Here is an 18,287-nt window from a genome sequence, read left to right on the forward strand (position 1 = left end):
AAAAAAAAAAAAAAAAAAAAAAAAAAAAAAAAAAAAAGAAGATTTGCAGTCCACAGTAGACAAAACAGAGTTCATTAAGCTAAATTTTATGAATCATCAATTTCATAAAAACCTTAAGTGTAGGGTTCTCCCCCTATCCCATTAAGTAATATGAGGCTTAGCAACTGACACAGTAAACAGCAGGAACTGCAGGGCCCGGACTTCATGCTCTTCCAGTAGTTTGAGAGAGTCCCCAAGTGAGACAAGTCCAGATCTTGAAGACTCTGAGTTTAGTTGGAGTGAGTTTTCCTTGGGTGATACTCAGCTTAGAAGCTGAACTCAGGTGACTCAGGGCAGTACTTGTTGGGCTGGATACTCAATGTCTGAGTTCTGAAACTCAAATCCCTAAACAACAATCGTGAGCTTTCAGAGTGCCCTAAACAGTCAGTCCCATTTCTACTTTAAAATGTGAGTCCTAAGTGCTAAACAGTGAAGGTCAACTGATGCTCAGGGCCCAGCTCCAGGTCCCAGACTTCCAGTTAAACAGAGCCAGCAACCAGACTTGTCCCTGCAGGAGGGAACTCTTGAGTTCTCAGAATGAAGGTAAAGTTTCTGGGTGCTGACTCCTAGAGCAAGCTCCTCTGTTTGTTGTTTGTTGTTGTTTTCTAGTGAGCCCTCCTCTCTGATAGCTTTCCCTTTTCCTTAGGTTCAGAGACATTTGCTCTGAAGAAGGTTTTCCCTGATCCACAGACTGGTTTCAAAACTGCCTGCAACTGGCTTTTACAGTCCATCACCCCAGCATGAGAACCTCCACATTTGATCCTCTCTTCTATTTTCTCTTTTCTACCTCATCCCCTCATGAATTATTTCCCATGTGCCAAGCACAGGAACTTAAACATTCTGTTGTAGACATCGGGCAAACAGTGCAGCAGTTAGACCAACAAGATGTCTAGAGGAGTAATGTCTATTGGAGTAAAGACACTTGCCACCATGCTTGTCAAACTCAGTTTGACACCTGGACTCATATGGTTCTAGAAGGAAATAAGTAAGTGACTTATGCAAATTGTCTTCTGACTTGTACATGTGTGCTATGGCACATGCATATAGTACACATGGACACATATAACTGCCCCCCCAACATAACATGAAAGGAAAAACATTTGAACTGCTGAATGATTGAATCAATACAATTTGTAACTCCCATCTAAAATCATACCTGATCCATGAAGAAAGATGTTCTGCAATTTTGGTTTCAATAAATGAAGTCAATGTGCTGCCATGGTTTAACATTCTCATTCTTTGTGCCTGTATTTGCTGGTGCATGCAGCCCCCTGTAATGTGGTGCTGCAGCAATGGATTCTTGGATCTAGCCCTGGTGGTAGAAGTTGAGAGTGTAAGAAATGGTTCTGGAATCTTCAGAAAATGACCACACAATTCAAAGTATTTCTTTGGGGTTAAACAAATATTACTTCAGAAAGGTACATAGCCATGCTGAGTGAGGCAGACAAGCACCCCAGTGTGTAGAGAGTATATACACGTGGAAGCTCTGCTAGGATCTTATTCCTAATGCAGAGCGATCCCATGCTTCACTCTGAGCTGCAGAGCTTTTGCTCCCATTCTTACAAGGTTGCCTAGTTTGAAATGATGCAGCTGAGAAGCCGAATTTTTTTTTTTTTTAAGCAGAATGTGAAACCTTCAGCATATATTTTGACTTCAAGAAGCTGATGAGGAATTAGAGTGCCTGCCAGGGAGCTTCTCCAGCTTTCCTTTTTTTTCTTCTTTAACTCTCTGATGGAAAGGGCAGTACCCTTTGTTTACAGGCCCCGGAGGAGCAAGCTCCAGATGTCATTCATGCTTGTTTCTGGGAACCAGCATGAGCAGTGTAGGCTCTCTACAACTGTTTGTGACAAATCTGAGACACTAGACTGACTCCTCATCTCTAGAATCCGAGTTGTTCACCCCAAAGCCTCATATGAATATTATCAAGAGCTTAAAACCCAGAAGGATTAATTTCATTAGAGTCTATTTTTTCTTTTTAAGATAAAAGACTTGCCTGACCTCGAATGTGTCTTTTCTGGCAAAGCTTAGAGTCCAGAACAGATAACCACCTAAAGGTTCCCCTGGAATCCTCTCTGTACACGTTTCTACCAGTCGTTTCTGAAAGAGTTAACCATGGATCTTGGGCTGGGTGTCGTTGGCTTGGTTCATCCTTGCACTCTGTCCAACGTTTTGGAGTCATCATTGCAGATCTGCGCAGATTACATCATTGGGCTCATTTGTCTCATGGCAAAGGCCAGGATTCAGACTATGGGGAAGAAGTGTGGGTTGCAGAGGACAGGAAAGTAAGGTCCTGGTCCCTGGCTCATTCCTCAAAGGGCAGGACATCTGTTAAATTTTTCTTTTACAGTGACTTTGTTTCACTTCTGATAACTTTAAAAAATATTTATTCTGTCTCCTCCTTTCTCTCTCTCTCTCTCTCTCTCTCTCTCTCTCTCTGTGTGTGTGTGTGTGTGTGTCTATGCACATCATGCCATGTGTAGCTTCCTGCAGAATCCAAAAGAGGGTGTCAGATTCCCAGGGCCAGAATTACAGGTGGCTGTTAGCCATCCAACATTAGTGATGGGAACTGGTTTCCTGCTCTTTGCAAGAGCAGAGAGCACTCTTACCTCTAGACCATCTCTGCATTTTACATTTCTGATGACTTACCATCTTCTTATATCACTTTATACTTGCACCTTAGCTGTCCTAATGTGGATACAGCACATTATTGTGCTAACACTCCCTTCATTAAACCCACTTTATCCTGTGTAAATACTCTCATTTCCTGCCCTAGCATCTGCCTTATATAGATGTTACTTCTGCAATGGGAAAGGACCTGTATAAAATAAACAGGACCAGGCAGTTGTTGGTAATAGAAGTGAAGGGGTTAAACTTCCTCCTTTGACATAATTTGGGTCTATTTTGCTTGTGTTATACACAAAGGTTTTAATAGTCTCAAGAACACTCATCAAAATAGATAAAAGTGAATGCCTGTCCCCAGAACTCTCCTAAAGAACATTTCAAAGAACGAAGACCTGGCAATGAAATTAACTGAACTCTAGCTGGAAACTGAAAAGACAGAGCAGCTATGCATGTCAGATGTAGTTCTTCTATAAAAGCCAAGCTCTAGAGCTTCCAGGAGTTGCTTGCCATTCTCCTCTTACAGTTTGAGATCTAACTGATTCAAACAAGATAACAATCAATGATTAAAACCAAAACATGCAATCCACAGTTTGTGCCATGAGCAAGATCTTTCTTTTTTTTTTCAGACACAGTTTTGCTACCGCTGAGTGACAAGCATCTCTGGCTCCATTTTGTACAGGGATTGTGAGGAAAAGCAGTGATGGAATGTGACCAATCAAGTGGAAGGTTAGGTTTGATGAGATGAAATAAGTTCACAGGAAAACCAAAGCCAATTGAATAAAAGCAGGATAAAAAATTGCTATCTAGAAAACTCTCTGGAGTTCAGCAAGGTCTGGTGATGCATTGTGAAGAGGGGTAGCCACAGACTTTGTGCAGTGTCAAGTCAAGCAGGAAGGGCAGAGCTCCTGGGAAGCTATTGGCTCTATCTTTAAGGGGAAAACAGTCTCCATGGGCAGCATTAAAGACACACCTTTCAATTTTCGTTACTCCCTTTTGAGGTTGTTGTTTATTGAAGAGTACAAAACATATTTTCATAGCAAGCCACACTGTGGCTTAGGCTATATGTTTTGTCTTTCTTTGTTGGAGCATTGCACATTGTGACTGCTTTCTAGTTAATGCAGAGTTCAAAGGCTGTGAACTTGATTCCCTTGACAGCTAGGAGTCACTCATTTGCATATATGTACTGAGCTTTCACAGAACACTCTCCGAAATGTGTGAATTCAGTGCTGAATAAAGCCAGTTTCTGCTCCCGAGGGACCAAGATACATTCCACTAATATGCATTGCTTCCTAAACCCCAGAGGAGGGCCTGGAATATGTATAGAGAAATTAAATAGATTGGGTCAAAACAAGCAGAGTATTATGTAATTATAATAAAATGACTTCTATCATTCATCCTGAACAATGATTGTAAACTAATTACTTGTATTGATCAACAGTCTCTAACAAAGCCTGATTTTTCTGGGGAATGATTGTACATGTAATAAAATATAGATCTCCACATATCTTTCATTCCCATTTTCCAAGGCTGAATCTATGAAGTCTACTTTTGTGATCTCTAATATTAACTTTGGCAAACAGATTTGTGCTTGAGTTTTCATATTTACCAGAATTTTACTGAAAAAACATGAAACAAAAAACCAGAATAAGAACAACAACAACAACAAATGCAAGCCAAGCAAGGCACTTACCTTCGGACTTACTTTGTACAGGAGCACTTTCATTTGATAAAAGCACACGATCTTGGAACAGGAAGTGGAGAAAATTACCATACATGCTCTGGCCCGAGCACGCAGTCATTCTGCTCAGCAGCTAATTCATGCTGCTGGCTTTTACAAGTGAGATGGAGTATTCCATCATTCGCTATCTGGGGCAACAGGCACTATTTTGCCAGAGACAAGCATCAGGGAAATGAGGTATGAAAAACCCTGCTTTTCATGACTTACCTGAAAGCTGAGAATCAATGTGAGTTGGTGGTTAATATGAATTATTTCCTAGAACTGTTACTTATATATTGTGATGAGGTAAAATGTGAAACTATTGAGATAAAAATATAGATTATTAACCTTTTAACTAAGCTTAGTACAACTAAATAGAAAGGAAAATTGTGTGTGTGTATGTGTGTGTGTGTGTGTGTGTGTGTGTGTGTGTGTGGTGTTCTTTAAAACAGAAGGGATGATTTTGCAAAATTACCTTGTAGTTGAAATGAAAATATCTCTTGTTGACCCAGTGTTAAGGACTGAGGGAAAGTTCTTTACAATAGGTGCTTGTTCTGGGCTGTGTTTTCTATTAAGATCCAGTTCTATATGACAGCTTTATAAAACCCACTTTCAGAGAGGTAATATGGTCTATTAACAGGCCATATATTCCCTGGAAGGGCTGAAATATTTCTTATTTTAAAAGTTACTTTATCTACTTTGTATATACAGCTGAAAGTCAGGAATCAAGCAACTCGTGACCAAAAATGAAACACAAAACTAAACCAAACCAAAGACCAGACCTTCCCATTGCTTTCTTACTCTGTGGCTTTGAGTGAGCAAAGGCAGGCAGAAACCATGTATCTACCAGCCTGGGAGCAATGTCTCACTACCTCATGCCCTGGGAACTAACCTCTCTATGCGTGTATTTATTGTTCTTCTCAGGCAGTAGACAATGCACATGTATGTAAATGTTCCCGTCTCCAATTCCTCATTGAAACAACATAAAAGACAAAATGGAAAGCCAGATTTTTTTTAAATGAAAATGTGCCTGAAATTAATGTCACTGCATTTCACATATATTTGTAGCAGAACTATTAGGAGGGGACAGAGTGGCTTCTCCCTAGAAAACAGAGTTCTTTTCCCAGTTCTTCACTGGGATGTCTTTCTTCAAGATGGAAACCTGAGTGTGAAAGCAGAGATGAAAGGAAGGGAGGGTGTGTTCCAGGACTAGTGGCTTGTCAAAATAGAACAAGATATTTTTCAAAGAAATATTAAGATAATAAATTTTTATTTTTAAATTTTAGAGTAAGTGTTTCACTACTAAGGCAATATAAGTTCAATACAAACTTAAATGTGTTTTGCATGCAAATACAGCTGTGAAGGCCGAGTTAAAACATGATCTCTTAATTAAGTTACTGATAAGATCTTTTTGTTTCTAGAAAAGGTAAAACCACTTGTGTTAGTCATCATCTGAGTTTGGGCTTTGTCAGGTTCCTTTATTTGAATGATATAAAGTGAAGTCCAAGTGCTCTTGCTCTTTTAAGTGCCTACTCATGAGGATGTAAACAAATGCAATCTGAATCTAAGTGCTTTCCAATTCTTAACTTTAACAGACTCCCAGAGTAACACTTTGAGACAAGCTCTCATAGTAGTTTGTTCCCATCTTAATGAGTTTCAGAGAGCAACTATGAGGGGTAGAGACCCTCAGTGACTCGGAGGTTAAGAGTGCTTGCTGCTCTTCCAGGGGATCCTAGTTCAGTTTCAGCCACACATTTGGTGGTTCACAAGCTTCTGTAACTCCAGCCCCAGGGGATCCAATTTCCTCTCTGGCCTGTAGGATACCTGCACTCATACAGCATATGCACATAAGTAAAAATAGATAACTACTTAAAAATGAACAAAGAGAGGCTTGGTTCTTGATCTTTTGATACTTGGTAATATTTTATGCCTTTCCCCTCTTGTTGTTGTTATTACTATTGTAATAACATGTATACTATTATGTTACTATTTTCAAACCCTCCTTCACCTTCAGCTGACAGATCCTTCTTTCCTCATCTTTCAACATTCTTGTCTACAGAAGAAATCATGATAGATGGTATATATAGAACACAGGAAGTGAAAGCTCAAGGAGATTATCAGAAGCTAGAAAAATGACAGGCAGGGAAGAGGGCTAAGAATTTCGTAGGAAAGATGATGGATGGCTGCTCTTATAACACACCTCATCTGTTTTCTGCTTCATCCATCTTGTTAACTTACAAGTAATGCCTCTCCCAGAAACTCCTGTTCTACTCAGGAAACCTGCTTTGCTAAACCAACATCAGTCTAGCTCTCCTAGGGAGAGGTGGAACTCTCTTAGAAGCACATGAGGACTGCTTTACAGAACAGGAAAGCTAATCCACTAAGCATCATGGTCTATATGTGGGAAATTTGATGTGACACACAGAGACCAAAGCAAACATATGGAAGCAAGTAACTGCAGAGCAAATTCTTAGAACTACAGTCTGCAAAGCCTGGATTCTTAATATGCCCAGAGGGATATAAAAGGATACTGAAAAAAGTATAACAGAATAAATATTTATGCCATGCAATAGTTCAGTGCAAAAAGGCCCTGCCCACACAACCCTGAAGGTCCTAGCTAGGTTCCTGGAATTCATGGTGGAAGGAGAGAAAACACTCCTGAAAATTGTCCTCTGATGTCTATACAGGCAAGCACCCACATCACACCATATGCACACTCAATAGTAGTAGTAGTTATAATAATTAGTAATAATAAATGAGAATTATAATTATAAAAATATAATGGCTAACAAAAAGGAACCTATTTTATTATGGTATATTAATAGCAAATATATAATGATAAAAGGAAAACTATAATAATAAAAATATAATAATAAAAAATAATAAAAGGAAACATTTGAAAAAGAGCTTGAGAATTAAAAATGTAGTGACAGAAAAAAAATAACTCATTAGTTGTACCACAGGATAAAATTGAAAAAATTCTCCCAGAATGTGATATACACAGATAAATAATTGGAAATGAGAGAAAAGGGTAACAAAGTTAAATAACAATTATGAAAAGTCCAACTTCCAAATCCAGGGAGTTAAACCTAAAAGGCAAAAGTAGGAAGTAAGACTATCAGAGACCTATGGCAGAAATGTTCTTAGAGCTGTAGAGGGGAAAGGGCTCCCTGCCCTTTTAATCTTAAAAGAAAAGAAGTGACCCTGAATTCAAAGTAAATTATGCTTTTCAGCAGTTACTTCAGCACTAGAATCTAACAGAATCAGAACTTCAGGATTTCTGACAACCTTGAGCCCCTCACCCAAACACACTTTTGTGTGCTTACACTTGGTGATAGGATTAAGTCATTTTAGACATGGCTTATTTACAAAACTTTTGCTTCCATTTACTTGTGAATTTCATTTTTCTCAACAGCTTGATAATAAATATTCCCTCATGTAAATGTAGCACATTTTTACAATGATTTTAAAAAAATTTTTTGAAATAATATAATTACATTATTCTCCCCTTCTACTTTCTCTCTCTCCAATCCCTCCCATGTATCCCTTCGCTCTTTCAGTTTCACAGCTTCTTTATAAAAGAAACATATTGTTACATCTGTACATACATATACATTCATATTACTAAATACAGATACAGAAATATAACTTTCTCAGTCTATGTAATGTCACTTGTATGCATATTGTCTCAGGGCTGACCATATGCTATTTGTCCTAGTCACTCTTCTATTGTGAAGAGACACCATGATCAAGGCAGTTCTTATAAAGGAAAGCATTTAACTGGGGGCTTGCTTACAGCTTCAGAGGCTTAGACCCATCATCTTCATGGTGGGAGCACAGTGACAGGTAGAGGAGCAGACAAGAAGGCATGGTGATTGAAAAGCAGCTGGGGACTATATCCTGATCAACAGGCAACATGCAGAGAGACTGGAGAGAGAGACAGAGAGAGAGAGAGAGAGAGAGAGAGAGAGAGAGAGAGAGAGGAGACTGGATGTGGCATGGGCTTTTAAAACTTCAAAGGAAGTGACATACTTCCTTCTACAAGGACAAATATACTCTAACATGGCCATACCTCCTAATCTTTCCCAAACAATTTACCAACTGGGGACTAATCATGCAAATACAGGAGCCCATGGGGACATTTTCCTTCAAAGCAACAGATGATTGGATAATCACAAAAAGGTTTTTCCACTGGAATAGCCTTTCTTGGCCTCTCAGTATTCTCTGATTGCTGTAGTTCTTGGTCTAGAGTTGAGGTCAAACAAAGGAGTTTTCCCGTTTCCACATTAGCATGTTTGTTGGTGTGTTTCTTGTAAGGGCTTCTTCAGGCAGCCATGTTGATAAGACCCCAAGGTATAGCCACTCGGACATGTCTAGGAGACACAATCTCATAACAGACTCCCTGCTCCTTGGTTCCTGCAATTTTCCTGATCCCTTTCCCAAAACAATACTTGAGCTACTCATCATTTGATGGACACCTAGGCTACTTCCATTTCCTGCCTGCTGAGGATGACATCAGTGGACATGGATGAAGTGGCATCTCTGTAGTAGGGTATGATGAATGAAATGAAAGCTCATTGTGAACTGGCAGTGCACTGTACTAGCTCCTTGAACTATAATCTTGGAGTTGATGAAGTTTCACTAAGTTCCTTTTGATGGTGGGCAGATGTGTCCTACAGACAGCATAGTCAGGAAAGCAGATGCATTCCACAAAGGAAAGGGCATTAGGTTTTCTAGACCTGGCTACATTCAGGAAAGGTAGCTTGTGACATGTATCAATCCACTGGTACTCTCATCATACTGGAGGGTCTGTTGCAGGACTTAGAGAGGGTACTCCCTTGAACACAACTGTTTCCTCCATTTAAGCTCCTCCCTTAAGTAGGCCTGTCCTGTTCCTCTTTGGGTTTCCAGTAGGTGGTAGTTATTACCATCTTATTAGATTTGAACATTTCAATTGAACAAGAGCCCTCCAACCTCAAGGAGAAGTTCTGACACTAAGTTTTGGATCCATAAAGGATAGATTTCTTCTTATAGCATCTTGATCAGGAAAAAGATTGCTTAAGTTTCTTTTATACAGGCTAAAGGACTCGGTGGAGCCAGCGGCCTGTTGGAAGCAGGCTCCTCACCATGACGCTTCCCTTCCTTCCTGGATTCTTGATCGTGACTTTTTCAAGTTTGCAGCAATTTTGCAAGTTGGCAGAGTCCAAGTCTTAATTGTCCCAGCTAGGAAAGTTCTCCCACAGCACATAAATGATTCCTCTGCTGAAGAAAGCTCCCATCGACTTTCACATCAAGCTTCAGCTTTCAAATGCACATTCATCTGACTAGCCATTCTTCCATTTTTGACACATTTTCTCCCAGCAGCTAGGCTAGAAGGCTCATCAAACAGCTGGTAATGGGGAAGTGTGCTGACTTCTGCTTTTAGATGATAAGGTTTAAAGAAATAAATAGTACATTATTCAGTCTCAATTTTCCTGGAGTAATGTACATAGGAATGACTTTAAACACTGAAGACTTGGGTAAATTTACTATACTGTTTGCCAATTAAAAATGCTTTCGTGGTCTTTATTCTAGTTTCATTTTTGTTAATATCACAAATACCTTGATACAAACAACTTAGAAAAAATAGTTTATCTGGCTTATAATTCCTGGTTACAGTCCATCACTGGAGGGAAGTCACAGGGGCAGAAAAGCTTGGGACAGCTGGTCACAGCACAGCCACACACAAGAGCTGAGAGGAACAAATGCACCCATGATACTTCCTTGCCCACTACTCGGCGAGCTCTCTTTACTCTTCGACACCCAGAGCTCTAATCCAGGAAATGGGGCTTCCCACAGTGAACTGAGTCAATGTACAACCAGGGAAATCCCCTACGATCATCACACAGGCCAATCAGATCTAGATAATACTTCATTAAGACTCTCTCCGGGTGACTGAGTACTGTGGCAAGTTGACACTGAAAACTCACCACCCCAGTGACCAATAGCATTTCCTAAGTTTTTTACCATCTGCAGTTCAGAAATACCAATATCTCTCAGTGAATGGCACAAGAAAAAGGAAGGCAATCACCGGGGTCTCTACCTCAAACTGGAATGTTAAACTCTGTAACGTACTTATCTTTCCTAAAGAAGAAGTTCTTAGAATTCATTAACAAATAAATTAATCTTCATCTTATCAGATAGTACGTCTAGAGATGCTGAGGCAACATCTAATATACTTGAGAATTGCATTAGATGAATGACAGGTCATTTGGCATACAAAAATGCTCCTAATATGATTTCTCCACTGTCTTTCTGTCTTATTGCAGCCGGGGTAATGAAAACAGACTGACTCACCGGCGGCAGACGGTTCTTCGTGAGAAGGGAAGAAGGTTGGCTAATCGAGGACCAGCATACATGTTTAATGATCACTCAACAAGCCTCTCTATTGAGGAGGAACGCTTTCTAGATGCAGCTGAGTATGGCAACATCCCTGTGGTGCGGAAGATGCTAGAAGAATGCCTCTCCCTCAATGTTAACTGTGTGGACTACATGGGCCAGAATGCCCTACAGTTGGCTGTGGCCAATGAGCACCTGGAAATTACAGAGCTGCTACTCAAGAAGGAAAACTTGTCTCGAGTTGGGGATGCTTTACTCTTAGCTATTAGTAAGGGTTATGTACGGATTGTGGAGGCAATCCTCAGCCATCCAGCTTTTGCTGAAGGCAAGAGGTTAGCGACAAGCCCCAGCCAGTCTGAACTTCAGCAAGATGACTTTTATGCCTATGACGAAGATGGGACACGGTTCTCCCATGATGTGACCCCAATCATTCTGGCTGCCCACTGCCAGGAATATGAAATTGTGCATACCCTCCTGAGAAAGGGTGCCCGGATTGAACGGCCTCATGATTACTTCTGCAAGTGTACAGAATGCAGCCAGAAGCAGAAGCATGATTCCTTCAGCCACTCTAGATCCAGGATCAATGCCTACAAAGGTCTGGCAAGTCCAGCATACCTGTCATTGTCCAGTGAAGATCCAGTCATGACAGCTTTAGAACTTAGCAATGAGCTGGCAGTGCTTGCCAACATTGAGAAAGAGTTCAAGGTAGGTCACTCACAAAGTTCAAGTACTGAGTAGATGTATAAGCAATGTGCTGTAAAATATCAGATCAAGGAATCTATAATGCCTACCATGTTTCAGCAAAGTTCTGTAGAAGCTGTCATTTCAGCTATGTGTGGAAGAGTCGATGGGAATTTGGAAGGCTCAGAGAAAGGGAAAGTAAAGCCAAGGTGTGTTTCCATGATGTGCTAATTACTGTGCATGTTGGGATTTATTGGAGATGTATGTGTGTGTGTGGGGGGGGGGTGAGATATGTATGTGATGTGTGTGTTTATTTGAGTGTGTGCAAATGGCTGCATGTGCACATGTGTGTATGTGGAGCCAACAGCTGTCATCAGGTATCTTCCTTGATCAGTCTCAACCTTACTGCTTGAGACAGGATCGCTCACTGAACCCGGATCTCATTAATACAGCTAAATGTCTGGGTTATGAGCTTCAGGTATCTAGTATCTGAACCTAGTGCTGGAGTTACAGACATGTGTCAGTGTGCAGTTTTTTTTAAACAGCATGTTCCGGGGATCTCAATTAAAGTACTAATTCTTGTACAACAGGGACTTTATTGACTGAACCATTTTCCCAGCCTTAATTTTATGTTTCATTCAATAAGTATAATTATTGTTGTAATGATCTCCTTTCTATCAGATAGTTTGCATGATAACAGTCCTGAATGAGTATTCTTTTCTATTCTATGCAAGGACTGGGGGATAGTACTTGAATTCAATAACTGGTGAATGGCAGAACTGCTGTCAGAACACAGGATTCCTCTAATTTTCAGCTTCCTTATATTAAAACACACCCTGTTTGGGTATAGTACACAGTAAAACATGCCACTGCATCAGAAAGATGAACAAGGCAGTTTGAGAGGCAGTACATATATGAACCAACAGGACATAAATAAAGGCTGACTGTTAGGTAGAGCTTGGGCCATTGTGCTTTAGAAGTTAATGAGAAAGATTAAATTTCTACTAGGCTTCAGCCACCTCTCGTGGGAAGTGGTGCTTCAGCTATGTGTGGAAGAATGAATGAGATTTTGGAAGGTTAAGAATGAGAGAAAAGATGCAACAGAACAGTCTTGTACACATGAGTGAAGCAGGGATGCTGAACTTTAAGCTGACTCTTACTAGAAGTATCTGGAGAAAGATGTGGTATCAGATCCATGTGTCTATGTGGCCCCTGTTACATTTTAAGAAGACAAAAGCTTAGACTCCAAGCCAAATAGCATCCTCATACTGCAGAGCATCCTCCATGGGTTATCCAGTCTGATTGTGTTCATTGTTCTCTGTCCTGCTTTGTCATGACTACTTATGTATATGTATATATGTTTGTGTGCGTATGCATGTATGTGAATATGCATGTGTGCATGAATATGTGGTGCCCAGAGGTTGACTTTGAATGTCTTTTTCAGTCACTGTCAACATTAGATATTTTGTGAGTGTCTACGTGTCATGGCATGTGTGTGGAGATCAGAGACCAACTTTTGAGAGTTTTTGAGAGTTGATTCTCTCCTATTCTGTGGATTCTGGGGACTGAACATGAGTCGAAGGTTTGGCTACAAGAACTTTTACTTGTTGACCCATCTCATCAACCCTTGGCCTTAGGTTGTGAGGCAGGGTCTTTCATTGTAATCTGGATCTCCCTTATTTGACTAGACTGGTAGTTCAGAGAGTTCCCAGGATTTGCCTGCCTCTGTCTTCCTAGCACTGGAATTAAAGGTTTGGACTTTTATGCTGGTGCTGGGATTGAACTCAAGTCTTCAAGCCTGTGCTGCAAACACTTTATGGGCCACTGAGCTATCACACCACCCCCAGAACATTATTGTCCACTTTATCAAACTACATGCAGCTCTAAATCAAATCATTTCATCAAACTCAGTGTTTATATAAATTAGTGATAACATAATCTTCTCTATTCCATGTGGTTTCTATACTGCATACCTTTGGAGACTGCAGTACAGTTTCTCCTGGGTAGGTCCTCAGTGTCACTATTGTTGAACACAGGACACAGGGAAATAAAACTGGAGAGATGAAAAGATTTATCATATTATCAGGAAGTGTATAGAATTTAAAACTTAGAAATTGCTTATTTCTAGAAAATTTCCATCCATTTAGTATTTTCTGACAACTCTTGAAGACTGGAACCTGAAACTTCAGAAGGCAAAATCCACCGAAGGGTCCTGCATTCAGTGGTCTTTGATAAGATCGTCCTTACCTCAGTCTTGCTGGCTGCTCACTTAAGAAAGATGTCTTCTCTGGCAATGGTGGAGAATGAAGAGGCGATGTACATTAAAAACAGTCCTCATTCTCACTGCTACACTTGACAACACATGTGAACTTTAGCATTGTTAAAATGTTTTATTGGTTCTTTGTGGATTTCACATCATGCATCCAAATCCCACTGATTTACCCCTCCCCTCATACCCACCCTCCAACATTGCAACCTCTTGCCCAACAGAGGAAAGAAATCTTGTACAAGCTGTAGTGTGTCACAGTGTGTCCCACAGTACACCTTTTGCCAGCAGTTTGGTTTGCAAATGTTCATTGTAATGACTTGTTGGGGTCTGCTACCCTGTCAATCCTGGAACCTCACTGGGACTCCGTTCAGACATCATGTTGTTGCAGATCCTGTAGTTTTGGATCTGTGGGATCTTCCCCTTTATAAACTGTAGCAGTTCATTCATGGGGTAGATGTTGGGGTGGGCTAACTCAAAGCCCTGAATCTGGGCCTGAAAGGTATCTGAGCTGGTTAGCTCACTTGCTTTCTCTCCTGCTGTTATGCCTTTAGGGCAGGTTCCATGCAACCCCACATCCAGGGCCAGTTTTACTCTGCTGCCGAGGTGAGGTGCAGGGAGGGCCTGCTCTCTCGAGTACTGGAACACTTGGTCACAGTTACCTCTCCTGCTGTCATGACCCAAGGGCTAGCTCTGCCACCTGCCTGAGGTGGCATGGGGCAATGGCAGGGGAGGGCATCTTTCCTTTACCCATGCTGCCTCACAGCAGAGAAGTTGTAGGACCAGCCCCTCCCCCGTCCTCACACCCCCAGGTCCACTCACCCATGCCCTTGCCATGAGGGTCACCTTTACTGCACTGCCCCGGTGAAGTGCAGGGCCTGCTCTCCCGCTTTCATGACCCAGTTGGAGCCAACTCTCCTGCCCACTGTCTGTGATGAGGGCAAAAGGAGGGAGAGGAGATCTTTTCCTCAATGACGTCGCCATGCAGGAGACAAGAGGCAGAGCCAGCTGTCCCACTAGGCCCACTTGACGGGTGAGGCCAGGTCTGCACAGCCCTCAGACACCACGATGTCCCCAGGCAGCAACCCAGACCAGGAAAGTCTGCCTGGCCTTTGGTGTTAACAGCCCCCTGCTGCTGCAGGGCCACACCACCGACTGAGACATGGCCCCTAGTGGCAGCACAGGCCAGGGCCTCACCAGGGTCCCAGGTGGCATCACCAGCTACTCACATCAGGCTGTTCCTTACTGCCTCGGAGTCAACAGTTCTGCCTCCCTTCCCCGTGTCTACATCCTTCTGTTTCTCTTTTTCTTCCATTTCTCTACCATTTACTTGCTCTTCTTAGTGCTGCCTGGGGTCTCTGAGTGTCTGGGGTCATCAGGAGTAGGGTCAGGAGTGCTATATCTTGCTCACGCATTATGAGCACCAGGCAGGGGTCATCTCAGGCCTGGTCTGTTCCCCCCAGGCCTTTGCAGTGTTGGAATGGTGTTTGTCTCAGGCTAGCTTCCTGTCCAGGCCTTCTGACTCCACACTGGTGATTGTCTCAGGCTTGTTTTTTTTTCAGGAAATATTAGGCTACTAAACATTCAGGTGTTCATAGGTCAGAACACTAAGCATACACATAACATCTCTCCTCTCTGCTGTCCACTGACACACATGTGATGTGTCAGCCACACTTGCAATGCACCTAGCATTTTAACACTAGTCCACATGCATCTCCATCACCGAGCCTCATCTTCAGCAGATGGGTGAAGTATGGGAAGTTTAGGGCATCCATTAGTAGTTTTGGTAATATCATTAGAGGGAGGTGCCTTATTGCTAGGTATACATGATATTTTATAAATGAATGAAATAACCTTAGCTCAAGAATAGGCTTTATAGAGTAATATGAGGTCTTGACTATTGTAAGCTTGACAGAATTAAGCCTTGGCAGTGGACATAAAAGTTAGAAAGCAAACAAGCAGACAAATAAACAAACACAAAACCAAAAATGGAAGCCCAGAACTTTTATTTTAATATGGTAGAAGAGCAGATTCTCCTGGCTCTAGTCTAAGCTCAAACCAGGAGTGAGAAAGTTCAAAGGGAGAGATCAGTACAGGGTAGCCTTGTTGACAAATCCATAAGTCCGTTGGTGTCACTATATGTTTGTGTAATTTAGCTCTTATAGACTCTCTTCTGAGCCTTGCTCCCTCGAAGCTTGCTTGTAAGGATCATCAGGGTCCCTATAGCTCCGAAGGGGACGTTTTCCTGTAGCTTTTCCAGCTCCACTGTTTGTCCCTAGAGGTCTGTGCCATGCACATGGCTCTCCAGATGCCTCTGCTGCAGAGAGGGGAAAGAGCAGAGCAGAGGAGCTACTGTTGTGCCTATTTTTAAATCATTGCCATGTTCTTCTGTATAATGTTTAAAAACATCTGGCTTTGCCTGCTTGAAAGATAAGTATCTTCCAAGAAACTGGACTGAATTGGGAAGTAGTATTTGGTAGTACTAAGGTACTAAGATTGTGTGTCTCTTATCAGACCTGATACGGGAACAAATTGTGTCACTTGAGACATAATCTGCAAGATTGAGTCACATACCAGGGACACAAAGCTGAGGTTCTGGCTCAGGAACCAAACAGGAAGGAGAAAATGCCCTCTTGTTGCGATTTATGAATTATTTTAAGTTATTTCCATTCTGACTTCATTTTTTAAACTAAAGTTATTTTCTTTTTCATTTTTTAAAAATCTATTTATTTTATATGTGAGTACACTCTCAATGTCTTCAGACACACCAGAAGAGGGCATCAGATCCCACTACAGATGGTTGTGAGCCACCATGCGGTTGCTGGGATTTGAACTCAGGACCTCTGGAAGAACAGTCAGTGCTCTTAACTGCTGAGCCATCTCTCCAGCCCCTCCATTCTGACTTCATGACAGAGCAGTGTTCACTAGGAGAATAGACAAGGGGCAGCCATTTCCTGTCTCACATGCCTGGGAAGCAGCCAGCTGGAATTCAGATACAGTGATGCTTTATGTTGTTCCATGTTCCCCTATGGACACCCAACAGCCAAGTTTGTTGACTGGATGCCCCACACTATGCTGGCTCGGGTAGACTCAAAGCAGAAGTGAGATAGGGCACTTGTCGGGGAAGATACTCAACTTAACTCACAAAATCCCCAAACAAACAACAAGTAGCTTTTCAGTACAGCAATGAATACCATGCCGAGAAGCAGATCATGCATACATTCCTTTTCACAACAGTCTCAAAATACATACCTAAGAAGAAACCTAACCTAAGAAGGGAAAGACCTCTATGAAGAGAACTTTAACCAAGGAAGACACTAGAAAATGAAACCATTCACACTCAGGCGTTGACAGATTCAATAATGGAAAAATGACCGTTCGACAAAAAGCAACTCCCATCCTAACAATGGAGGGAGGGCCTGGGAATGAGCCCCTCATTAGTTATTCAATGCAAATTCTTTAGCCCTAGAAACATACATGCAGGCAGCACAGAGATGACTTACAGGACATATTCATGTCTTTATTTATTCAATATATGTAACAACAACGGTTAATACCCCATGAATTTGGGAGAGGGTATGAAGGGTAAATGGAGGTACTAGGAAAAAGGAGTGGTGGGAATTATGTAATTATATTTTAATTACATTAAAATGGGAAAATACTTGAGTCTGTTGAAGAGAGACAGGTGTAAATAAACGAATACAGTAACATTCTGGGTGCATGCTCATATTGTGCATAAGCAGGCATTTTCCTTTGTGTTTCTTGCTGAACTGTGAAGTAAATGGATAGAGAAAGTCTCTTTCCGACAGATTTTAGGTCTGCGGCAGTTCACAGCAACAGAAATGTCTATTAGGACATCCTGCGTCAGGGCTCTGATGCCATCCACATGTCTTGCATGTCCTTTTCTTACTTGCTCCTTCAGCCTCACAGGTGCAGTAGAACCTGGAAGGATAAATGCTGATCATCAAAAGCTCCGTTAGTGAAAATGACAAGACAGTTGGTGGCATCTGATGAATCTAGAAGAATGTGTTTCCCTAATTCTTACTTGAAATTGTATCAAACTTACTTTTACATTTCCCAAAGGGTAGCGTCTGTTTATGCCTTCTCATATCAACTATGGCAGAGCTGTGATGAGTCAACATTTTATTGATCATCACCCTAAAGATCAGGGAAGTTCCAGACTGAAATCAGTTCCTATAGCATGGTTGGGCACCTGTTTCTATCTAGAGAATAATATTCTGCCTTAATCCTGACCTTCAGGTACATTCCCCTTTTAAAGTCTCCTAGCTTAGCAACATGGTGTGGTGCCTTCAAAGGCAATGAATGAATTTGCGGCCAAACAGATTTATGTCAAGGTCAGATATCAACAGTTACTGAGTATATTATATGGCAAATAAATAGGATTGCATCTACCTACTCTATCCCAGGTTTTGATAACAGGTTTTTGTTTATTTGGTGATATAAGGAAGACCTTATTTCAGGGTAAGAAAGGAAGGAGGGCCGGGCGGTGGTGGTACACACCTTTAATCCCAGCACTTGGGAAGCAGAGGCAGGCAGATTTCTGAGTTGGAGGCCAGCCTGGTC

The 18,287-nt window shown here is 41.5% G+C and overlaps 1 protein-coding gene and 1 non-coding gene across 3 annotated transcripts in view; one reads left to right on the top strand and one right to left on the bottom strand.

Annotated features, from left to right (window-relative positions):
- Positions 1-18,287, top strand: part of Trpc6 (transient receptor potential cation channel subfamily C member 6) — a 104,648-nt gene that overhangs the window by 48,294 nt on the left and 38,067 nt on the right. The window contains exons 1-2 of one of the 2 annotated variants that reach the window (XM_031344720.1): positions 4,485-4,576; positions 10,687-11,461. In XM_031344720.1, coding sequence (XP_031200580.1) covers positions 4,572-4,576; positions 10,687-11,461 — 780 coding nt within the window. In that variant the 5' untranslated portion in view covers positions 4,485-4,571. Of the gene's footprint in view, positions 1-4,484; positions 4,577-10,686; positions 11,462-18,287 lie in introns of those variants that run through there. The other variant, XM_031344719.1, reaches the window with a different exon arrangement.
- Positions 15,268-15,396, bottom strand: LOC116074126. The gene has a single exon (XR_004112093.1). It is a non-coding gene; the product is annotated as a small nucleolar RNA SNORA17 (small nucleolar RNA).

Source organism: Mastomys coucha, unplaced genomic scaffold, assembly GCF_008632895.1.
Source record: "Mastomys coucha isolate ucsf_1 unplaced genomic scaffold, UCSF_Mcou_1 pScaffold23, whole genome shotgun sequence".
NCBI classification, from domain to species: domain Eukaryota; kingdom Metazoa; phylum Chordata; class Mammalia; order Rodentia; family Muridae; genus Mastomys; species Mastomys coucha.